Source organism: Amphiura filiformis, chromosome 8, assembly GCF_039555335.1.
Source record: "Amphiura filiformis chromosome 8, Afil_fr2py, whole genome shotgun sequence".
Lineage (NCBI taxonomy): Eukaryota > Metazoa > Echinodermata > Ophiuroidea > Amphilepidida > Amphiuridae > Amphiura > Amphiura filiformis.
The window spans coordinates 46,288,253-46,314,991 of record NC_092635.1 but is presented as its reverse complement, the minus strand read 5'-3'; the positions used below and the strand labels follow the sequence as shown (position 1 = coordinate 46,314,991).

At 36.4% G+C, this 26,739-nt stretch overlaps 1 protein-coding gene across 1 annotated transcript in view; it reads right to left on the bottom strand.

Moving 5' to 3' along the window:
• Positions 1-26,739, bottom strand: part of LOC140159578 (plexin-A2-like) — a 348,956-nt gene that overhangs the window by 222,102 nt on the left and 100,115 nt on the right. Inside the window, 3 exon segments of the mRNA XM_072183069.1 lie at positions 18,542-18,679; positions 19,666-19,857; positions 21,417-22,716. Coding sequence (XP_072039170.1) covers positions 18,542-18,679; positions 19,666-19,857; positions 21,417-22,433 — 1,347 coding nt within the window. The 5' untranslated portion in view covers positions 22,434-22,716.

Below are 26,739 nucleotides of genomic sequence, written 5' to 3'. Positions count from 1 at the left end.
AAAACTCAGAATGCATAACTTGAAATTAGTCTTTCTACAAGTCTTTGGGCCTGACAGTCACAGCATGTGAAAAATGCCCTAAAAATGCATGTTTGTGGCCCTTATTTCCAAAAATTGGACCAAATATTAAAATTTAACTTTCATTATCAATTGCCAAACTAACTTAAAGGATTAGGGTTTAGCTGTGTTTCATTTGGCAAAAAAAAATTCAAAATATGTAGTGCTGTATTTTTCTGGAATAGGGAGTAGTTAAGTAGTGTAACTTCCACATTTTCTTGAATTCTCACCCTCTGTCTCTTCCCACCCACAGGATTTTTCATTTTACGAATCTGGAAACAATTTCATCAGATAACCTTTTGTCATCTGCACGTCCATGTTTTGCAGCAACATTGACTATGATTCCTTTCTGTTCCGTTTTTGATCGGAGGCTCAAACTGAGTAAGATGTCAACATCATATCGATATTATTTCCAATTGAAAAAAAAATTGAGATATGTATTGTAGGATACAATCACCTCGAAAAATTACTTCTTTTAATGGATACAAATGTGGTAGTCACATATTATGACGAGCAGCGAGTGGTTAAATGTCGATTATCACCCACATTTGCAAGAAGTGTTTTATAAAGTGCTGCATGTTTACTTGTGAAATTAAAGAAGGATTTTAAGAGCCAATGTGACATGGTGTTTGCTGATGTTATTTGACATTATGTGTTGGTGAAAAGCATTCGGACTAAAAATGTTGACTGAATTACTTAGGTTAAAGCTATTTATAAGGATTAAAAATATAATAACTATTATATTTAGAATTTTGAAATTAATGGAAAAATTGATAGAACTTTCTTTTGATATTAACATAAAAGGACTGACTTGCAATTACAAACCTATACCAAAATAAATTGTGCTTCATGCTGAATCATGCAAATAAGTTCACAAGAATCTACACACAAAAAAAAATGGTTGCATATTCACACTAAAAGTTTAACCTGTCAACTATGTAGGCCTATGTGTGTGGGAGGGGGTTGATGTGTGGGTGTATGGGGTAGGGGTAAGGTGGGGTGCATGGGGGTAGTTCAGTGGGGGTGGGGTGCGTACATGTTGTGTCTGTGCATGCATATGTGTGAGCACATATTTGTATTTTATTTGTTAGTAATTTTCTTCTTGTTAGTAATTTTTCCCTTCCCTTAAAGGAAAAAACATATTCTGTTCATTCATCACTTGCAAAAGAGCCAAATTACACTAAATATATAAAATACCATCCTCCATATTTTGTGAACTGATCTATTAATTCAAGAATTTCAAGATATGTCCATCTACAGAGCAGATAAAATGCTTGAAATAGACAAGCCAAAATCTCTGGATACCGACACGTCAGAATGCCATTGATTGGTATGGCATGGACCAGATATCCTGGAAACAAACTCAGCAAGCAGAAAAACCACAAGTTCCCACAGCGATGTCGTTTCAGCTGGTTTTATCATCATATTCATACACACAAAGATTGGTTATACTTAATTTTCCCCATCAAAACTGGGGGTAAAAGGAATAATAAGCTTATCAAAAAGGATTTCAAAGCTGTCAAGCTCTCTTAATCTGTGCTATGTTTTAACACATTGATACCAGGAGTGAAAACCTATATCCCCATTGAATCAATTTCAATACTTCGCATCCTCTTCATCTGTTTTTAAGATCAGAGGTTAAAGCCCCTTGTTTCAAGCAAGGGGGTAATATCCACATATGGGTAAGGTCACCGGTGAGGACATTGTTACACTTTGGGAATAAATGGTTACATATATCACTAGGATCCACAACATGCTCATCTATCAGTGCACAGTTCTTTAACCCCAATGCATTTGTATATTCATTGAATGACCGCTTGAAATTTGGGTACAAAAACTCACACTCTGTAACTTGAGGTCAAATTTAGCACTATGATTATTTAATTGAGGTTATTGAACTATGCCATTGGGATGAGGCCATTGTGGTTCATAATGATAGGATTGGAAATACCTGACTGGATTGGCAAGCTCAGGTGTATTGATTTCAAATGCACTTACACAGTGTCAACATCACTGCGATGATACATGACGGAGCAAAGTTAGAGCGGTATAATTTTTTGTAGATGCGGAGTTAGAAATGCACTATTTGACTTTGGGTTTAATGTGTCAGAATGTGAGGAGGGGAGCGAGACTAGGGTAAGAAAATGTGAGAAAGCACACACTCTACAGAAAGGGGTAGGAGAAAGGGTGTCGGAGAGATGTAGAAAGCTTCAAGGTGAAGCAGAGATTCAATCAGAAAAATGGAAAGGCATGGAGAATATAATGAAAATAGGGTGCTGGAATTTGTTACGCTATCTCTGAAATGTTAGAAGCTTTAATACTCCATGAAAATCTGACAGAAAGGCTAAAAATACGATAAAAAGGACTAAGTACCACTTAAATATGTGCAGATTATAATCATTTAGAATGTTTCTGTAAGTGACAAAATGCAAAATTAAGATTCAAAGCACAGTGCACACACACCCTACACACATTCACAACCTCGTCCCAATTTACCCCACTCACAAACACCCCCACTTGTATTCCACCAGCAAATGAGGATGTATGTGATACACACCATCAAATGAGAATGTCCATCGTCCATGTACTGTAATTTTCTGTGGACGTCTTAGACTTTTTAACCAGCTAAAGAGGGACCCTACTTATACCGGCAATGGTCATGGTCGTATATGGCTTTTAACATGCTTATATGCCTTGTGGTGGCTTCCGGCAACCCAGGATGTCCTCAGTTGGAATATGTCCACATCTATGTATGAAGTGTATCCTGGGCCTGGCCAATGTCCACGGAAGCTTTTTTGCAAATGAGTACACACACAAACAAATAAATAAAACAACACACAAACAACATATAGATGTGAAGTAATTGGGTCTATACACAACACTCACAGCAGATGTTTGGAATGTAACACAGTAACAACATCCCATTAAGAAAATTTCTTGCAACTGATGAAGGATAACCAGTGCATATGACACTTGCAAAACCTCTGCAGTCTTTCATCATTTGATACACTGCTTTACAATGTGTTTTTACATGGCATGCTTCGTTTGCTAGAAGGCTTGATACCTACAAGATTGAACTCTTATCCCTTCTTCTATATTTCATTTAATAGTAAAAGTGGAACTTTTTTGCACATGTAATTTTTGTTTTGCACATTGTCGATTTTGAAATGTTTGACTTGATTTTCAGTTTTTGATTCTAAGCTTAAATACATTGAACTATACCCAAAAGCAATATATTTGTGTTGTGTTATTTTCGAGGTTGCAGCTTGGAACACGAAAAAACGCAAAAATAAATGTAGCGCAAAAATTTCTACTTTTACAGTAATAGTTTATCCATCTACTCTTCTGACTTATTTCAGTAGGATCTAAACATACTCATCTATCCAGTCACAGTTCTTTAACCCCAATATGTTGTATACACACACAGAATGACCTTTGACTGTGATGGGGAATAGAAACTCATACTCCCCAACTATGTATCAAATTTTATGTTATGGTTGTTGGATGAGGGTTATGGAACTATGCTCTCAGAGATGAGTCCATCTTAGCTCAGATAGCGTGTACTTGTTTTGATAATAAGGATCAGTTTTGTGTGCATTACAACCCTGCACAACTTACAGCTTCAAACTACGCTGACCCCTTTTCCTTGAGAGCATGTTTTAGGCTAGTTACAATATGGGCGAAGTTAGGTAAAGGCGAAGTTAAAAAGGCGAGTTACCCCCACAGAGTCAGGCTATTTTAGATATTCCCATGGGTAGCACTATGAAGTCCCGTGGCGAAGTTACAGCAACACTATGAAGTCCCAGTGGTGAAGTTACAGTAACACTATGAAGTCCCAGTGGCGAGTTACAGCAACACTATGAAGTCCCAGTGGCGAGTTACAGTAACACTATGAAGTCCCAGTGGCGAGTTACAGCAACACTATGAAGTCCCAGTGGCGAGTTACAGTAACACTATGATGAAGTTCCAACAGTGAATTAAAAATGTCACAGTGTATTAAGTACTGTTTTTTTTTAAAGCTGCTAGTCCAAAATCAGCAAAATCAGTTTCCATTTATCATATATTTCTCTCGGGCTTGCAATGATCTTGGGAATTAATATATAGAGGCAGTGCTACTCTCGCCTGTGCATAGGCTGCCCTCTTCTTCTAGTATAAATAAAATCCGAAAAAGTTACACAAATAAAAGTCATAAAACTTTTTTATACACTTTAAAAAAAACACAACACAAAGGGGCACAACACATAATCAGTCAATTGATTGATTACTCAACTATTTTATGTACCATGAATAATCGGATATACAAGCAACCACTAATATAAAAGAAACCTAATCATATCTCACTACTCTTGAAATAAAAAATCATACAAATACATTTTCATCAACATCAGTGGCGGTCACTGTGCATTCTACTGATACTGAAATCCTTTTGTTTTTACCATCAAAAACTAGTTAGGACATACTGCACACACACAGAAAAAAAATCAAATTGTATGTGCCAAAGTCAAAACACATAATGCCTAGGCAAATTTGTACAGTATTAATGGTATTTGTAATAACTATTGATTGCAGTATTTAAAATCAAGGCTGATATCTATTTATATGATAAAGTACCGTATAATATGGAACGGACATGAGTCAAAGAATACATTAATGGTATCAATTTTTTTAAATAATCATTTTTTGAATTTTGACCAAAACTGCATTTTTCACAACTCGCCACATGGACTTTCCGGAAATTGCAACTCGCCACATGGACTTTCCGGAAAATCACAACTCGCCATGTGGACTTTCCAAAAATTCACAACTCGCCGCGTGGACTTTCCGGAAATTCACAACTCGCCGCGTGGACTTTCCGGAAAACACTGCAGGGGGTAACTCGCCATTTTAACTCGCCACGTGGACTTTCCGGAAAACACTGCAGGGGGTAACTCGCCATTTTAACTCGCCTTTTTCTAACTAACTCGCCTATTTTTTAACTCGCCAATAACCTGTTCTCCTTTTCCTTGTTTGTTGCCATGTTTGTTTGCCAGTAAATGTAACCTCACTTCCCAATTGCCCCGAGTCATATTTATTTACAGTTGCTTAAATAGCATTTTTAGAAGTCGACACTAAAAACTTAACTGGCAACCTATCGAAGGAACAGCAGGGGAGGGAAATATTTAAATTAAACCCATACTCTTCACTGGACGATAATATTACACTAAAGCACAAGTTAATTTAACTTGTGGGACATCCTTACTCTCTCTCATTTGCACGTTTCTGTGACAAAAACACCTCCAGGGCACCACATTTTCCACCAAGTATTTTTGGCAAGTAAATTTTGCAGAACTCTATAAATTCAATCCTCAAAGTTTGATGCTTTATAGATAACCTTTTACATTTTTGTTTAGCCTAATCAGCATATTTAGTGCTCCAATTACTCGTCGAGTACACCCCATCACTAACCTAGCTACAGCCACTCCATAGAGTGGTCCTCCCTTACTCCCCTTTTAGCGGCAATAGAGCGCATCATAGAAATCACAGGTTTATTGTGATCGTCAATGTGCACACACAAACTACTTGCACGTACACATCGCGCATATAAATCAGAGCTGACAATACTGGCCACCTACGAAATTAAACCTAGAGGGTCCGACGATATCGAAGTAAATAACAACGAGTAAAAACTAAGGACAAAATTGTAAGGGAGCGTACATAGACTGAGGATGCAAGTAGGCAACTAATGGTCACTTAAGCTTATATATTTAGTGCCAAGTACTCCATCATATACTAGCATCTTGTTACCTAGCTAAGAGGCTAGGCTGTCCACCTTGTTTTTTGTTTTTGTCTTTTTTCTAAGTCAAAGCACAGCAGAGAAAGAGAGAATTTTAACTCCACAAGCTGTGAGCATTTCATCCTTACTATTTTCTGGAAAAATGAACACCCATTCTGACAAGGGTTAACATGGGGTCCACTTTACAAAAACTTCAAGAAATACATTGCAAATGGTGGGCCCCGCCTACATTCTTATTCACCCATCATCTGTAAAAATCATTTTTCTCATGCAGTAAGTATTATTAAATAATCAAAATACAGGGGTGAACATAACTGGTACCTTAATTCTTTTGCTGTCCATAGTTGTTAAATATACCCTGACCTAAGTTTATTTAATACCATGAACTAAAGAAGCAAAATATTTTCCTTTCGAAAGTTGTTCTGTCAAATAGTCTTAACACTTCTCCCAAAGAAAGGATTTAGAGTCTTTTCACCCATTCTCAGTACCATTTTTCGAAAAAGACTTTTGAACCGAGGTCAATCAGCTTACTCCTGCTACAATCTTAAAACACTAAAATTTAGGTCACCAAAGGCCATGACAGAACAACTTAGCAATGCCAAAGTGCATTTTCTCATTTGCACCCAGGCTTTTATATATTTAGTAGGAATTGACGCGATTCCAAATACAGCGCGCCACCAACGATCACGCCTGGCTGATCTACTTCGCGCAGAGCATCATGGGTAAAAGTCGACATCCATGAGTCGTCGCGTCGACGATGAACCATCGACCCTGGAAACAGAAACGAGTGTTGCTATCGATTACTCAAATTTGCTTATTTACGTTGATGATGATCAGTTGATTCAACCCTCCGACGGTTTTTTTTTCATTCCTGTCTCCTTTTTAAAGTTAATTTCGACAGTCATGGTTTAGGCCTACCTCTGTTCAGAGTGTTATGCCTATTCCCACACAACCTTATTTTCAAACTTTTCCGAACTTTCCGAGGCGCTTGGGAAAATACTTTAGGCTCTCGTTTACAAGAAAAGAAAACATTTTCAGGTCTTTAAGCTTTGTTGTAAGTAGGCCTATAATAGACTTGATTAAAAAATATGATAGGGGATAGGCCTACTTCATGCATATATCCTTTAAAAAATTTAAACCTTGTTTGTTTTAAGTAAAGTAGGCCTAATTCTCAATATTTAGAATAACGAAATATTCAATACATATTTTAACAGCATGAACAGCGTAAAGCATTTATTTTTTTAATATGGTTTTTTTCTGCCTCCTTTACAAAGTTTATTTCGACAGTCATGGTTTAGGCCTACCTCTGTGAATGTTCAGAGTGTTAGGCCTATTCCCACACAAAATAATGGGCATCAATTAAACCCTTATTTTCAGTCTTTTCCGAACACGATCCGAGGCGCTCGGGAAAATACACTAGGCTCTCGTTTATAAGAAAAGAAAACACTGAAAAATATGATTGGGGATAGGCCTACTTAGACCCTCATGAATATATCCTTAAAATACCCACAATTTTTAAACCTTGTTTGTTTTAAGTAAAGTAGGCCTAATTCTCAATATTTAGAATAACGAAATATTCAATACATATTTTAACAGCATGGACAGCGTAAAGCATTTATTTTTTAATACGATTAAAACGTTTTGAATTTCAAATGTACTCTATTCCTATTCAACCATCTACGGTTAAAACTCGATGTCAAAAATGTTGATGTCTCTGATGCTGATCGACCATCTAGGCCTATAATAAACCCGATGTCAAAATGTCAATTTTCGAGTTTGGGTACATTGTAGGCCTATAATAGCAAATGCTTTTGATGCAAGACAATTTCAAACAGAAAATTTAATCTAAAACGCAAATTAGAGACTTTTTTATTTCTTGTTTGGATAACTTTTCCCATAATTATTACCATGCGTGATACATGATTAAGATAAAAGCTTTTGGTTTTCAAAAATGTTTTGAACGCTTGTCTTATTCTTATTTTTATTATTTTTTTTCCTAACCTAGGCCTATAGATGTTTTACATTTATAACCTTTTTACAAACTTGAATAGATATGAATTAATTGTTTTAAAGCCTTTTTTCGAGTGACGTTTGAAACACTCTTTGTAGCATGATGTAGGCCTACTGTATGACCACGAAAAGGTCGTTGATTTCAAGCCATTTCCTTCGATATATAGCCCTATAAACAAAACACTTTAGCCCCAATGTATAATGTCGGGAGAAAATATATACTTGCACTAAACAAATAAACCTGTTAATTTTTAAAATAAACTCTCGTGGTGCAGTTCTGTCAAAATTACATAGGCTCAGCCCCCTCAATAAATTTGGTGCGGGGGCTCGAATAGACCTACCCTTCTGTGTGAATAGGCACGTTTTCATTTTCATTTAGGCCTATAATGGCCTCCAAACTACATTGTTAAGCATGTTAAGTTATCTTGTTTTTGTCAAAAACATCATGTATCAACTGCAAATTGTCCCTTATCATGCTTATTGTACAGTATATCCTTCACCGTAAATCGGTGTGTGTGTGTGTGGGGGTGTCTCGGTTCGCCCTTCAGTCTCAAATGAAGCAGGCCTAAACAATGCGTTCACCCCTCCAATAAAGTCCCTCCACAGACTTGACCTCTTTACATAGGTTGAGTCCTTGATCCATGGGCCTGATCCATTATTTAATATGCAAGAAAATGTGACCCTCAATTTAAACCTTTCCAATTTGGCCAAAGTCAGTGCCGTAAAGGATGGGCTACACTACAGTTCAGTTATTTTCACAGTGTTGACTTATAATTTCATGAGAAAGAAAAGGAAGTTATGAAGTTTTTTCATGCATATTTTCTTGATATGCCTTAAAATAATGATCTTTTAAAATTCATGTACTCTTTTGCAGTTTGAAACTTTCTTCATCTTTATTATTATGCTAGAACTCTATGAGGTATTGTTGAACTTATGCATTAAAGTCTCAAATTGAAATATTAATAAAAAATAAATGTTATTTTTATGCGGTATAGGCTATGCCTACAAAGTGTTTTTATTGCGATCGTAATTTTTTAAATGTTTGATAGTAATATAATTAAAAATACAAATTTAGGCTAAAAATAAAATAAGGACAAATCAAACAATTACAAATAACAAAACGGCAAACCAATGTGATGCATGTTTATAAGTAATGAGTATTAAGAATCTTTTTAAAATTTACTTGAATTTCTTTGCTGTAGGCCTATCCATGGCAATGGCCGCTAAGCGCTTCTTCGTGCAAAAAAACCATCATTTTTAGAAAATGTAGGCCGATTACAAAAACGCAACACCTATTATAGTATGGATGTTCTTGAGTATGCTGGTGTTATATCATTATCGTATTGAACAAACAATAAATTCTAATTTAAATAACAATTTATTCTAATAACCAAAATAAAACCTATGCGTTTTCCATTAAAAAAGGACAGGCCTAGGCCTATACTTCAGCATTGACTAGGCTCAGCGATCGGGCTGAAAAGCATCGTAAAGTTTAAAAACAAAAAAGGGCGGTTTTAGAAAATGGGATAACAAAAAGTTAACACCTAGTATCAACATCAAGTTTGCGGGTTTTAGAAAAAGACATATGTGAATATCAAAGTGCAATATTTCACTTCAACACAGAAAATCTCAAAAAATTTCAAAAAGTACTGCAAAACATTGTGTTTTTAGAGTAATAATCACAAACATGGTCAGCTATGGTTGATGAAAAGGATGTCGACCCCAGACACGGAAATGCCAATTTTCACTGCCGTCGTTGGTGGCGCGCTGTATTTGGAATCGCGAGAATTGATTATGCACAGGAATTTAAGAATGTCGCCCCCACAAATCTGAGTGAAAGCTGCTCTTCATTTCCTATACTCTGAGGCCTGCCTGAACAGAATGCCTGTACACTAGCCTTGTATTTCTTTGTGGTTTTGGGCGAAAATTGGTTCCACTTTCGAGGGGCCACTAGATCAGGTATCTGTGAAGTTATGGCAAAAATCGCTAGCAAATGGACCAGCCACACGGAGCCTCGGATTTGCTTCTAGACCTCACTCTCTCTTACACAACGCTTTTAATTTCCCGCATTACACTTTGTTTTCTTTAGAATAAATATTTTTTTCCTCTTGCCTGATGACATCCGCCTCCAGTGTCAGTGTAAACAGCATTTACATTACTAACCATCAATATGCACCCTAATTTGCCATCTTAAATTAGTTCTTTGAGACATTTTATACACATTAATATACAATTTTTTTTCAAGACACAATTGGTTTTGATATGTCGCTACCACAGGTTACATCTATTTACAATGAATATCAAACAGTATCAAACTACACTCTTTCCTCCCTCCTATTGTTCAACTCTATCCTGTCCCTCCCCTCATCTCTCCAGGGCTGAAATTGTGATGATCAAATTGATCTACGATTGATCGAGTTTAAACCAGAATAATTTCTCTAATTGGTGGGCCAAGACCTATGATGGAATTTTTGCCTAACTACACATCAATGGACCCCCTGTAGCAAACAGCTTGTATGCCGTTTCTTCTTTCCTCATCCCAAATGCATGATGGGTAAAAGGTTCCTGACATTTATCAGTTCCATAGTGATACAGTTGATGATCTACCTCTTAATAATGCTATTCATAAAATCTGACAAAATTGGACCATATTTTTTTGCTGACCTCTTTATGACTAATCTGCATACTTCACCAACCTACACACTAAAACATTGTGACATTTAACCTAGTGAGGGATAAAAAAATGAGCTAAAAAATTTACGATGGAGAAACATTGGAAGGTCTGAAGACACATACGAGCATAATTCTGCTGGTGCACACAGCTAGCATACGATTACCGATGGTACGCCGTGACTACAACATTCATTAGGGTTCTGATCGATGCCATAGACATGTGCAGTGGCATCCTCTATATCTATGCCAATAATAAAATTTAATTAACAAATAAGCTGGAGAAGCATTTGCTAGAGCTTTAACGAGGATGAGACAAACTAGGAAGGAGGTAAAACAACATGACGATAATAATGTTCCCTCTATGTTCTATTTATTTACATAGAGCCCGGTAGCGATTCCCTCTTCTATTGTCATGGCAAATGCGGAAAATCTATATATGCAAATAGCAATTAAAATTGACATGCTTGAACATGTAATACACATAGTGTGTTATTATCGATGGCCTCAGGAACAAATATGCCTATCTAAAAAAAATATCTAAGAAATATGCATCATATACTACTACTATACAGTGGCTTATAAACATTCTTATACGCACGCTACATGGATATTTTAAAATGTTAAATAGGAGCGGAACAAAAAACAGGGATATTATCCTTAAAAAATGTCTGTCTTTTACACGCTCTGTATTCAATGCATTTCTATAGTAAGTAGTCCAGCTGGAAACTTTTTGCTTGGCTTTTTTTTTTCATGAGCACTGGATTAACGGCAAAAGGTTGCTTAGGCCTAGAGGCTATAACATAGGACAAGTACTGGCAAGGCTAAGTGCAAGTAACTCATGAAAAGGCAAACAGTAGCATACAAAGCCGCTTCGGTTACATTGCATCTAACATATCACCGCAACCTGTAATGTCACTGCCCAGCTAACCAATACTATGGTTGGTCAAACTTAGCCAACACACTTGTACAAATTCTAGTCCATATGTACCACAAAATAGGAAGTTTTTGTATCGCACTCCCCGTATTACTTTCTTTGTTTACTCAGTAAATATTTGTCGTTAAAATCAAGTTAGCTCACAATAATCTGCCGTGATCAAAATCTTTTGAGTGAAATTACGAGTGACTGACGCTGATTGAAAGAATACCACCTTAGGAATATTTTGACACAGTTAAGATTCATTTAAACCATCAGCGCTGGCTGACAAACTGTGTTATCGGCCTTGGCTCTTTGGTCGGGTTTTTGGTCTTCGCTATATTATTAAAGAGTAGAATTCAGTGAAGCTTATTGATAGGTTGTCACAAGAGTAAACATGTTTAAAAAAAATAATCCTTTCATTAGATGCCAGAGCACATAATACAGGCTCTAACACACAAGTGTCAATATTTCAATGATGCTTTAAATGCTCATTATTTAGTGCATTGATGCAAGTAGTAATCAGGGACCGGTCTCTATGGATTATTTTGCTTAACTAATTAAATCAATTGCTCAAGTGTCTATATGTATTAGCACTTGCTTATTTCCCAAATTCCTTTTTCGATTTCCGTTTAACGTTTTTCTTTTATGCAGATTTAGACTTGTGTCAGGATACTGCTGGTACTAGGTTAACATATGACTGTAGGTATATCTACTTCAATGCAGGAAGTGCATCTTCATCAAACAAAAAACTGTCAGCAAATTGGTTACTCAAATTTGAAAGGGTTTGTTTATGAATGCATAATTCCAAGCTAAATTTAGCTTTTCAATTTTCTGTTTGTTTGTTGTTTCCTGTTATTTTTTCAATTACCCAAATAGAAATCACTTGATCAGTTCAAAAAAACATATCATTTTATATGCCACAATCACCAGACTAAGCCATATAACGGCCTTTTGCTTATTTGAATTGATACAGCTTTAATTAAACTTCAGGTGGATTTTTTGGGAGCATGACCTAGCAGTGTTCAATAATATTGAGACAAATAAAGCTGACACAAAATGTATGGGCCTTAACTCAAGCACTGCAAGATCTATGACAATATATATGATTATTGGCTTCTTTAAGGGGGTACTACACCCCTGGCCAATTTTGTGCCTATTATTGCATTTTTCTCAAAAATTATACCGCATTGGTGACAAGTAAGATATGTATATTATAGGGGCAAGCACTACAACTACTGCACTGGAAATTTTATTTCAGCACAGACAACAGTTGTGGAGTTACAGTCAAAAATGAGGAAAACCAATATTTGATCAATTAATCAATAACTACTTGCCTTGAGTTGCTGAATTTTCAGTGCAGTAGTTGTAGTCCTTGCCCGTATAATATACATATCTTAGTTACCACCAATGCGCTATAATTTTTGAGAAAAATGCAAATATAGGCACAAAATTGGCCAGGGGTGTAGTACCCCCTTAACTCATTTAAAGGTCAATGTATTAATATTATTAAGTAAATTTTCTTAAAAGAGTGAAACTGGAAAAATATGGCTCCTGCCATCTCACCCACCCTTAAACTTGGTAACTTATAATATGTGGAAATTATGTTGCACATTTCATTCTTAAAGGGGGACTCCGGCAATCATAACATTATGCCTTATATGTTAGAAAAATAATTATCAAGCACGAATCACATTGTTTTATTTAAAACAAACTCATATTGACCATAAAAACGAATAAAAACAGTCGGCTCTCAACACGCGATATTCAAAATTCCTGCGCCGAAATTGTCTAAGTGCAATGACGTAATGGTTATTTGTGTTCAATTGTCATCAGCCTTCATTGTATTACTGGGACATCATTGCACTCGGCGCCTGGGAATTTTGAATATCGCGTGTTGAGAAACGGATGTTTTTATTCGTTTTTATGGTCACTATGAGTTTTGTTTTAAATAAAACCATGTGATTCGTGCTTGATAATTATTTTTCTAACATACAAGGAATAATGTTGTGATTGCCGGAGACTTCCTTTAAACAATTTCATACAAGATACTGATTCATGCACTTTTATTCATATACCCTTCTAAATCCTAAATTTCCAAAAAAATATGGCTATAGTATAGATATAAAATATGAAAAATTGCGGTTCAATTCTAATTATGATTTTCCGTCGGTAGTGCTTAGGCCACAGGTGGCATGCTATTAACTCAACTTCATTTTCTATATTACGAGAGAATAAAGAGAGAAAAAGAGCGAGAAATAATCAGGATGACAGTATATCTGACACCAACAGGCCTATAGGAGTACTACGTACAGCTTCGTCAGTAAGGAAAGGAAAGAAAAAAACCCTTAGGAAGAAATTCTACCGCGGAGATGGCAAACTTCCTCTTGTTTTGGTATAATATCTCCTTGGTCTAGCCACAGTTTGAAATTAAGCTTATCTATGGCTATGGACAGGAATGGTGAAGAGATTATAGAGGAAATGCCACAGCGGTGTATAAGTTCCTGAAACGAGGAATGATTTCAAGCTCGTATTAGATACTAAACAACATCCGGTTGAGAGCAAATACCCTCATGACATTTGATACTACTATTGCTTTATATTAATTTAATCTTGCATAAACAGGCTCTATTTAATGTATCCATTATATTGTGTGAAAATATGAATACTGTTGATTTTTCTGAGGTTTGCTCAAACAGAAAGTCAAAAGAGAATCTTATATTTCTGTAGGCGTATAAGATTAGAGCCAGATGTGCCTTATTTGACATGTATGCTATTTCTAGACAACGCTGGAATTCATGGGTGTTGGAGCTAAATAGTATTAACGCTGTTATCTCAACATTATTACCGATTTGTTTAATATCGATCATCTAATCGTGTGTACACAAATTACAAATGAGTTAAAAGCCTCTCCTGCTGCTTGCCCAGACACTAAGGTCTATCAAATTTAATTTGATCAGTTCACTGTACTTTATACCATTCTCAATGGAACGGATTATTTTACGAATCCAAAATAGTGGTTCTCTTCATAGCAGTCAGCAAACATTTCCTGCTTGGTTGGAAAAGAATAAAATGACCAGAAATTCACCTTCTTACTACAAAGATACTGTCTACTATCAAATCTGAAATAATCAATATTGCAGTTTCACTCCGCTAAGCTGACAGACAAACATACAACCTGACAAACTCCGTCCACCATTTATAACAAACATTTTCCGCTGTAATTACTTCCAACAAAATGCCTATTCTTGGTCAATTTACATGCAATTTTTTGTACAAACAACCAAAACCAGGAAATCTATTTTAACATTTGGAATAGGATTACCAACAAATCAGGTCGAGTTGTGAACCTTCTTTAAGAACAACAGAACAACGATATGGAACAGTCTGTTCACTTCAATAATCATAACAAAATAACAAAAAAACAACTATGAAACATAATAGGAAATCTAACAAGCAAATACACAGACTATAAGGTACCACAAGTAGAAATGCTCTCTCCATGAACCCCTATGTAATGTCATCAACAATAAAACCCATAGGCAAATCTGTGGCTACTGTACAAAAAAGAACGACTCGCTTATTCGGACACGACTCCAGCACACAGACAAAAGATCCGTAGCTTAGATGACCATGATAGATGACTTCTATGTTCCAACTGGACAAGTCCACAAAACCTAATCAAAGACTACTAAAGTCATTAAACCATTTCAAAGAGGGAAAGTGGTTTTTTAATTTTCAAACTCGCTCATACAAAAATTGGCTATGCACAGATTTTTTTTTTTCTTTTTGAGTTGATGGTTTTGTTGTTAGTCATGACCTGGAATAACCAGGTAACTATCCGCAATTGAACCCTGACTAATGTACAGTAATACCTTCACATTAAACAGGGACCTGTTAAAGTAAATCTCTCAAAACAGTTACAAATTTTAATTAATGACGGCCCGTTTAACAAAAACCCGCAAATTAATTCATCTTGTTTATTTTATGATGAAAAGCAACAAGTCAGTTTGACAAAGGATCAAAGAGATTCTTATCTACTACTATTCTTTAATTCAGTATTGAATAAAATTAAAAAGTGAAGGCCAGGGTTACTGAGAAAAATGGCTGAACTTTTGGTGACTCTCATCTTTGCACTTTTCAATTATCAGATTCAATTGAGAGCATCTACTGACAGCAAGCCACATTTTATTTTAATTTTCTTTGTGGCAGATGTCGGCTAGAATTAAGGGAGCAAAAAGGAACTGTCCTTTTCATTCTTCAGCAAGATGAAACTGGATTATCAATCAAAGCACAAATCAACAAAAAAAGAACAAATAAGTCATGGATTATCAATCAAAATCAAACCTAAAGAGAAGCGATCCTATTCAAAACATATTCACTGCCACCATATTGTTTGATCTGAATATGTAAACAATCATTTGTATCATATTCATTCATTCATTATCAAAGGCACCATCAGCGATCCATGAAAAAGCCTAGGAATATTTGAAATTTGCAGGACAAGTTTATAGTTATGTGAAGTGAAGCCTGGATATGTCTATAGAATTCTACTCAAATGTTAATTTGACAAAACGAAATAAAAAACAGCAAGTGTTGCTGTGTGTGTTGCATAAAGTGTCCATACCTACAGGTACGCTCACAAACGTTGACTAATGTCAAATTTGTATCGTTTGTAACAGCAAAATATCTTTTTTTGGGGGTGTTTTTTAACTGATTGATTTAAGCAAATCACTGATAGTACCTTTAATACACTGGTACATGATTTAATCAAATTGTACATTTTGTAAGCCAAATTCAAAATGCCTCCCTCTAAAATTCTACACTACACATCACAAAATCTGGAGAGAAATCTGTGTGTAAACTGAATAATGCCAAACAAGGCCACATTTCTCAAAATCATTCCAAGGAATTAGGCCTATTTCCAAGATTGACAATCAGATAACAAATCATATAGAATCACTAGGACATACTCATCTATCAGGGACAATTCCTCAACCTCCATTCCTACAATAACATTTGAATGTGTTAGGTACAAAAACTCATACCCCACAACCTCAGGTCAACTCTTAAGCTATGAACATTGAATGGAGGTTATTGGCATTTGCCACTGAATATGAGATGCTGGTTCTAATTCAGCACTAGAACCCCAATGATAGAAATGAAAAAAAGTGTGAGGGATAGAAAGTTCACAGTGACCCTTACAGCTAATAACTTTTGCTAACTAACCTTGGCAATCAAGGGAAGACTCATTATTTCTGATTGGCATGAATGACAGGTTCATTTGCAGAGTTGCTTTCTCTCTCCATCCTTAAATACTTTTGTAAACAACATTTGTATTCAAGGTGCAAAAATCTATTAATCATGTCAAGGAATGTGTTCTGATTTTGTTAGTGAAGTATTATATTAGCTCTATTTCATGGTCGCAGAAGAAGAGCACCTTAGACTACACAACAACGATATCAAATAGTGCTACTTTTACTTCATAAGCAAGCTATTTTGGTGGAACATTGGGCTTTTCTTCTTCTTCCTATATACGTCATGCTGTACCTCACTTAAGTTATAATGAGCATTATCACACAGGCTTTATGTGTACAGTTTGACCTATGCAAGATCCTGGAACCTAGGATTGATTGCAGATATATTCTATTTAAAATTCATATACCCCCTATAGAAGACATTACCTTAAATCTTTCACAAAGGGGTGTAGACTTCAAATGGAGTTGCCCATTCAGGTAACCCCATTCTAACATAATCCCTGTATGAGGTCAAGCCTTCCATAGGGGGTGTATGGATTTCAAATAGAATAGCCCATATACACAGTAACACTAAATGAGCTAAACACCTTTCATTGTCATCACCTAATAACATGAACAGTATGTACACGAAAAGAAGCCACCCAACACCGTTTTCTAATCTAAAGCTTCAGCTATTTCTCTCCACAGAGATTTTCTTGGAGAGCTGAGATGTGGAAAGAATAAACTATCTAGTTGGACTTCCCTTCAATAAGTGTGAGGCTAAATTTAGCTCACCTCTGTCAATTCAGTCCTAAATAGCCAAACAGGACAAGATCTTGTACACATCTTGTATAGCTGACTTGAATGTTGATATCACTATCAGCTACATACTCTCTCCCCATGACATTGTTCAAGAACCCCTATTCAACCAGCATTGCTAAAAACATGACCTCAAGTTGCAGAGTATGAGTTTTTGTACCCGACACATTCAAAGGTCATTCTATGACTGTACAAATATTGAAGTTAAGGAACTGTGCCCCTGATAGATGAGCAATATTGAGCATTTTTGAGATCATAGGGTATGTGTTTACAGCTTGCATTGTGTATTGCTTGAAAGTTGTTCTCAAACATGATATTCCTTGTGGAAAACGTGTGGGGGCCATGAGAGGAAGTGATCAGTTCAAAGCACCTTTTTTATTATTTATAAATAAAAATATAAATGCTGAACTAGCTCTGGCTTGCATCACATAGTGGACAGTAATATAATCAGCAAGGAACAACATTGGCAAGATATGCACTTGACTTGACTTGAGATCTTTGAACTTTGACTTTTTAACCACCACCTATGAACTAAGAAAGTAATTACATGTTTGTTGAAAAAGATTATACTTATTCTTGCCATATCTTCTGATTGCTTCAAAGTACTGGACAAAGTGAGGAACATTTTGGATTTTTCTTTCACATATAAAGATGAAACATGAGAAATTATGGGAAATATTGCCATATTTGTCACTGAGCTATCTATAAAGACACTGTTCATATAAACCTCAATTTGATGTGACTTCCATATGACCTGGGCACTCCCTTTTAAAGGGTTTTTTATTTACACTCTGAATGACCTTTGAATGTTGCAGGAAACCAACCTCATAATCCACAACTTGGAGTCAACTTTGTAAGCTATGAAGGTTAATGAACTATGCTATGGGATACTAGTATGAGACTATTTGGGCTTGTTTTGTATCACCTTCCAAGTGAAGTCCTCATCATTTTGCTACACAATGTCACAATATATCATATCCACACACGTCTCAGTACCCATCTCTCCATCCCAATCTCAACCCATCCCCCACCCCTGACTGAGTGCCATCATAAACTCACCTTTGATGACGTCATGGCATACAAGAAGTTCTTGTCCAGATTAAACATGAGTCCATTTTGTATAATGGGTTCGTCCCCTTCTTCAGACAGAGCTTCCTCCTCCACGAATTTGGCTGTATTACTATCCACAATACGTAACTGGGTTATGAAAGAAATGGAACAGCAATACAGGAAGTTAATGATCATGGTCTGTCTAAACAGGGAAGTCAATCAAAACTGATTACAAGACTTAAGATAAATAACCGAATAAAGACTGTTGATTATTTAGGCTTTGATAGACCGGCTTGAATTACTTTCTATGAATGAGAATTATCATTATGATTGGTCTTAAATCACACAATGCAATAGCTTCAGAGGCACTATTTAGTTCATGCAAAGCCATGTGTGGAAGACATTCAAGGGTATCCCTCAAAATTTGGTACTTTAAAAAGATAATCTGGTGGCAATCTTAACAAAAATTCACACTACAACACACAATAATAAGTAGGCCAATACTGCACCAACAGGTCTACTGTTTTGAAATAACGATCACAAAATTTGAGCAAAGTGATTTCATGAAACACATGAATTGACTTCCAATTTCATAAAAGTCATTCTATGCTTCAGCGGTACTAATGGAAAAACACATTTATACTTTAACCATATGAACTGGGGCAAGCTGTTTCTAACACAGCCATTCAGAAAGGAAATTCTGTTTCCTCTATGTGTCTATCTGCAGAGCTCTGAGATTTCTCAAAATTCAATATTTTCTAAGGTGTTACAATAATATGAAATATATGTATAGTTCTAGAAAAGGAAAAGAAATAATTGAAGGAATATATTCTCTGTTTTTTATGAAAAGAAAATCAATTTTCTAATTTTGTATCAAACATTTTCATTTTCAATTTTACAAGTCAACAAATGACTTATATAAGTCATCATCATCATCAGTCCGCTGCGGAGCAGGCGACTACAAGCTTTCTCCAACTATTGCGATCTTGGGCAAGCGAAACAATTTTATTTGGCTGCAGCATCTTTTCAGTATCTCCCAGGAAGCACTGGAAGTACAGAGTTCGTGGATAAAAGTCAGAGACTCACAATATCTGTTTTCACAAAAAATATACGAAAAATTTAACTTTGCTTACCTTTTTCACATTTCCAAGATTATCGCCGGCAAAAATCACAGTTTCATCCAAATGCGGGTTGCCTGTGATAGCCGTGAGAAGTGACATATTGGTATATATCGCTGTCTTTTCAATAGGCGTTGAGCCACCGAGGGGGAACATGAAGTTTTGAGTGTGGCAGTATTGCGGTCCAGCGTCATCTATTAGAGCAAGCTGTGATATAACAAAACAAAAATGCAATTAAAAATTATGAAGAAGCAAGTAAATTTGACAAACTTTCAAAAGGAACTGTAACATAAGTCTTAAGTAGTGGACTTAGGGACAGAATATATTCCAAAAACTTTTTTCAGGAGTTGAAACTGTTGAAGTATAAAATGAATTATTTGTATTCAAAACATTATTTAATGGAGTGGTAAGAATGATTTCATGCATGAAATTCCCTGTAAATCAGAACTATAAACATGTCTTTCCAAACAATTTTAAGAACTTGGCTTCTGGACATCATCAAATCAATTTCTTGAGCCAAGTGTGCTCCACTCCTTCTCCAAATGACAGTGACACACGCAATGGGGTCAGGGGTCACATACCCTTCCCTACATCGGTCTGTCAGTCAAGGAAATTGCACCAAATGGGAGAGGGGGAAGTTTTTACATCATTTTCTACCAAGTTGAAGTTGCAGGTATCAGTCGAGGGAGACAAGATCATGGCCGCCCTACTCGTGAAATCCTGTACATGTGTCTGCAGACAATTGTGAGAAGCCAATGATTTGATAGGAAGCAGTTTGTGTGTTTTCCTAGCATTCAGAAGACTGTCGGTTCAATTCCCGTGCAAGTGCATTCCACCATGAATTTTTTACCTGAAGATTTGAATTAATCCCATCCCACAATGCAACAAAGAGAAATGCTTTATCTTAATGATGACCTTCACCTTCATACCCCTTAACCAACCAGAAAAGGCTGATTTAGAAATTCAGAGGTCAGTTTGGTATGAAACAGGTTACTGACCTGATAGAGAATTACATGGACAAGTGAATCTTAGTGTGGAGATTACTAGGGATTAGATAGGGCAGCTAGATTCTTTCAGGAATGTATTGGGTAGGATTTAGGCCATACATCCCTGGACATTGTTGTTGCCCTCTCAATGTCTTTAAAATAACACCATCAATAGTCGATTTGGCAACCTCAAGACTACTTTTAGTAGATCCGTGTGTGATACACACACGGTCAAAGGCAGTGCATCTGTAGCACGAGATGTGGCATGAAGTGACTGTGCCTGAGAGATACACCGCCTTTGATCGCGCGTATATCACACACGGACGCTATTGTCTTGAGGAAGCCAAATGGACTACAGTTCTTTAATCCCCAATATGCTTCTACACTCGTAGAATGACCTTTGAATGATGCAGAATGACCTTCGAATGGTGCGGTACAAACTCATACCCAACATCTTGAGGTCAACTTTGACAGTATGGGTATGAATGTTGATTGAGGGTTATTGAACTTGTAACTAACATGAGATTATAATGTATGCAAAACAGAAATTCTCTTGTGCAGAAAAAAAATAATTGCCATGATGCTGGTTCTGGTGGGTTTTTTTTTTTAAGTGTGCGACAAATAATGCTCATCTCAACAATTTCAACCCTACAAGTAAACATTCTCTCCAAGACCTACTTGGTGAGTGCAGCATTTGGGAGGGGGGTATCTTTGTAATTTGTTTAAAGAAATTAGTAGAACATGGCAAAGAAATTCATTTCAGTCGGGATTCTTACTCACCAGATTTAATGATTGCATGCAATCTTGGTTCAGAGTTCCTTGCCATTTGATATCAAAAGAAGGTGTTTCTCCATTTGCGCAAGCCCTTCGCCTTCTCCAAAACTGATCATCGATGGACTTCAAGGAATAAATACAGACGGCAGACTCTTCCGTGGGCTCTAAAGACTTTCCGTTCGATTTTGCAAACGTTACAATTAATACACTCTGTCCTTGTCTGAAATCGGCTGAATCCAAGTCTCCACCAAGAGTTGTTGTGTATGCTGATTGTGCAAGGTTGTAGTTGACTCCGTCCTTCACACAAGTGAGGGGCAACTCAATGTATGAGTAGTAACTGGTATCTCGGTGGCATACCCGAGCAAGTTTGGTCTTGTATGGACTCTGAGGGAGCTCTTCATTAACTGGTTGGATTCCTACAAAATAACTGAAGTTTCCGTGGGAAAATCCGTAGACGTAGCTGATGTTGAATTTCCCGGAGCCTGCCGCTAAGGTATCATCTGGAATGACTATCTTTGCAGGCGTACTAAACAGGTCCTTCTGAACAACTTTGAAAAGATCCCTAGGCTTCTCAATATTATATATTTGCCGGCTAGATATTGTTGGGACTGTCTGATCTACCCACCGTGCAAATGACGAAGCAACATATAGGACGTTTCCTTCAGGTCCATCTGATATAAAACCTACGGTGGTCCCATGTCGAGTGTTAGGGGCTATTTCTTCCTGCGTGTTATTCCCAATCATTGCAAATGTACTCAGCCTTCTTAGTTGACATGTTCCTTGGTACACACTACCACATGTGACTAGTTTGTCTCCATCGATGGCGAGCAATTTGTTAACATTATCCATCGGCTGACGTTCCCCGGCTCCTGTACAAGGACCCGGTGGGGGAAAACATGCCGGATGATCCTGCACAGGCCCAGTTCTCTCTTGCAACAGAATTTCTAGGTCTTCAGATAATTTGTAAATTGAGTTTACCGACCCTACATATAATATTCCCTGGGAGTCGCATTCGAGAATCATGCGCTGTAATGTGATGGAAGGATTGCTCAAAGCATTGGGGTCTGTAAATTCTACTCTTTATGCCGCACGTAAAACCGGCGACATATAGTAAACATGCTAGTAAACATTCCCCAGATGTTAACCACCTCACGCCAGGGTATCTAAACGTTCTCATCGTAACCCCGGCCATTTTTTTCCTTCAAAAATCGTTCATTGAAAAATAAATTGTAGCTGTTCACAGTTATCGCTGCTGTTATGATGGATACTCTTCAAATGGCCCCTGCTGTCTGGAACTCATTAGAATCTGAAAGAAAGCAAAAATATACAAATCCGGTGTCAAAGTGAGTACAAATATATACAATCCTACATCAATGCTAGCAAAAATATGAAATGATGTGTCTACAACTATTCCATTTAAAGGTTTCACTGCCACCTCAATTCCAGTTTCATCAATCCAGCTGGAAAATTGTGCTTGTCTAATGCCTAAATTCCAGCAGGAAATTGTTGAAATATATAAAATCAAGTTCAATTTTGCAAAATTAGACAATTTTTTGTTTGGAATTCCAAAATTGTCCACATGTTTTCCACTTTTTATGGATAAAAATGGTTGGATCTGGAATAAGTTAATCCTTTGGAATTCCAATATCTTCCACAGTGGGGGTGTGGTTTCAAATGGAAAAGCCAAAATGCTCTGTGTTAACACCACAAACTGATAGCCTACGACTGATAGCGATCGCAAATCTTCGCCACAGTGACTATTTTCCAAATCGCTGGCATGAGTTACCCGAACAGGAGGGTACAAAACAAAAACAAACCAATTTCGAACGGCGACTGCACCACTGCTTATACATGTAACACGTAGCCAGTGTTATTTGTCGTTTTGAATTGCAAATGTTTGCCTGGAGGCCAACCTGTCCTATTCTTAATGAATGAACATTTTAAAGGGGATATATCCGGAGCTATTTACCAATGCACCTACAGATTTTATACACCCCGCCAAGATATCAGTGACGACTTGATTGAGTGAATGTGTACATGACTATAAGGGTAACAAAAATGTGATAAGGCATAGATGTGAATGATTTAAAGGTACCGAGTATACCTCAAGAAAACTTTAAATTTCTGAATGACTTTGCCGCAATATGAAAACCAAATCTGATCACTTTTTCTTTGGACATAATCTTAAATTGTATGCTGGAGCATTATTACACGAATCTCGAAACATGATTGTCATAACCAAAAGCAAAAGGATTGCAATTATCCACCATTTGCACTCCTTGCCATTGTTGTTAAGGTGGTATATGACTTATGAGGATATTTTTGAAAATTAGGAAATTGCTCCTAGCATGTTTTCAATAGATTAGTTGAGAAGGGCAAAGTACAATGATCGATCAATATTTTATTTGCAGCAAATCGGACATATGGTTTTCAAAATACATCAATTTATATTTTCTTTGTATCTTATTGTTTTTTTATATCAATATAATCAATGTAGTTAATGAGCTAAAATGCCTGAAAAGGCTCATTAATATGTACTTTTTACCAATATTTTGCAAAAAATCTATGCATAAATGTTCAGGGTACTTTCATTTTGCACATTTTTGCCTTGAACTGGGTCAAAGTGTTTTTAATATGTTCTAACATGTTATATTGTCTAGCTGCCCTCTCTTTTGCACCATTCCATAATTAATGAGCTTATTTTCAGAAATGCAACTGAACTACATACCTTTGTTTATGCTATTTATTACGCATTTCTCTAGAACAGAGTTCCTTTAGTCCCTATGCTTCTACACTCAAAGAGTGACCTTTGGATGTGCTGGGTTCAAAAACTCATGTTCCACAACTCTAGGTCAAATTTTGTGTTTTGCTAGTTTAATGGGGGTCATTTAACTTTACCGTTGGGAATGAGATCATTATGGCTGAAGTGAAACTAAAGTTTGTTTAGCTTATAATAGGCAAAAATTATTTGGCTTTTATTTCTGCAAAGTGCCAAATTGGAATTACGCTCACATAAATTCACATAAGCGTGCACCAGTCACACATTACGCAATGCGTAACTAGCGTAAGTGTTGCGTCCAATTGTGTGCACACCATTCTATAACAATACACGCTGTTATGAGTCTTAAATTTTTCACCTATTATAAGCCAAACGAACTTTAGCATCATACCAAAAGTAGATTCATGTAATGTTCAAGGAATGTTTACAACTGTTATCCATCTGATAACGCACTAATTATCAACAAATTAATGGCAAGGTGTTGTGGACTTTGAACGCATTCATTCATTCATCTACTGGTTTTCCCTCTTTGCCATATCTACCCACCAGTTTATAAACAGTGCCCTGTTAGCCAGGAAATTCAACACCCTTTTAATGTTCAAGTGTTTAAAATGCATGGCTTTATGCCTGATGTTGCTTGCTACATGTAGCTCTATGGGTCAAATGTCGGGAGTCCCGAAAAACACCACGGCTGCTATTCAGTGACGGAAACAAGAGAGAAAAAAATCTGGCGCGAGAGAGAATATTTGCAGTCGGTATCGCGGTATTGGAATTTCCTGCTTGTACGGCTCGATCTTCTCCTTACATTACATGTATTCAGGATAGTCTAGTTCTAACCTATACTGAGGCCGTCTAACTTAAGATCATTCAATGCATGAGATTGCAAACGGATCGCTTTCACATGAAAACACATTCAGTTGAATCGCACTTAGAGCAAGCAAGCTGCCTGGCCTGTACATATTCCACTACCTGTCCATCGCATGCTATAGTACCATTGACCGTAGCAAGCGTTGAAATCGTTTCTACTTCTTTTTTTTTCTCCTATGGCTTGGCTATATTTGTTGACAGTATACATGATTCTTAGGCCCCAAAACACAGATCCATAATTTCTGTGTATATTTCATCTCTGAGGTACTGTTTTTATGGGATATTACCGAGTGGAATTGGCAATGAGTGGCGAAGTTTATTTTGTACCTTGATCTCAATCACTCATTCTCGTTTGCATTAACACTTGACATTAAAGATGGACTAGCCAGGCCATTGATTTTCTGTTACAAGTCGATGGCCTTGTGGCTACCTGTTTTAATACTACCTCAAATATCAATCAGATATTAAATCTAGGAATATATGTTTCTGTGCTTTCTAAAATACTGAAGTCGTAATTGAGGTAATCATGTAAGATCTATCCGAATGAAACACGAATATAAATTGACTTGGTGTGCGATTTTACTGAAAATGACAGCAGAGTACCCAATTTTGAAATTGAGTACTGAAAATTCACATTGGAAAGAATATGAAGAGGTAAAAAGTGAGAACATTTGATTTTTGTAAAGACCGAGCACTTGTCTTGGGTAGTAGTAGCAGTAGAGTACTCCATTCATAAGAAGTGACTTAAAGAGATGGATACATGGGGAAAGTATATGCATTAAAAGAAGTGATCCATTAAATTTATCATGATATAGTGGGATACATTTCACAAATGGTTATCTACAATATGTAGCCACTAGTTTTATGGCACATTTATGGTGTGTTACAAAATTGAGTAATTTTTTTTCCCTCTCGCTACTTTTCGCATCATTTCATGTCACGACTTTGACATTAGTTGACGCCGTGCTTCCCAGTTCACTTTAGTTTACAAAGAACATGTAAAGTAAGTAAATTCCATTCAGTTGTAGTTTTGAGATACTATCAATTTGTAGAGTGAAAAAAATAAAAACAATTTCAATCTGATTTGGAATTCTTTACCCAAATAATTTATGATCTGCACCAAAGATAAGCTTCTGCAACAATCAACAATATACACAAAGTGAATTGAGTACGAGAGTAGTATCTAACGCCCCGTCAAAAACTGACAAGCTACAAGTACGAGCAAATATAGCGATATATACATATTGTTAGTGCATTCAATCCTGGCGGATTATTCTTAAAGGTCATGTCCCTTACTGGAAGTGTCTATTGTTCATTTTCCAACAATATTTTTGATCAAATGATTTTTACTACTGCCTGTCAAGTCTTTATATTGAGAAGTTACTCCTGACAGGATTAATTCCTTAAGGGTTGTGCCCCTAGCTAAACAATTTTTCAAAATATTTTCTTTGCATTTTAAAATATTAATTTTTCAAACAGTGAATACAATGCTGAATTTGTTTAAAAGATATAACCTTGATAAACATGTTATTATTACCAGCATTCATTTGATATCATAATATTTACTGTGTTACAAATTGATACAAACAGTTAAATTAAAATGTTTACATTGGGAGCGAACAAAATTATAAATCAAAAAGCTAAAAACAAATGTCCCCATGTACAGACGTGCAAAATAAATAA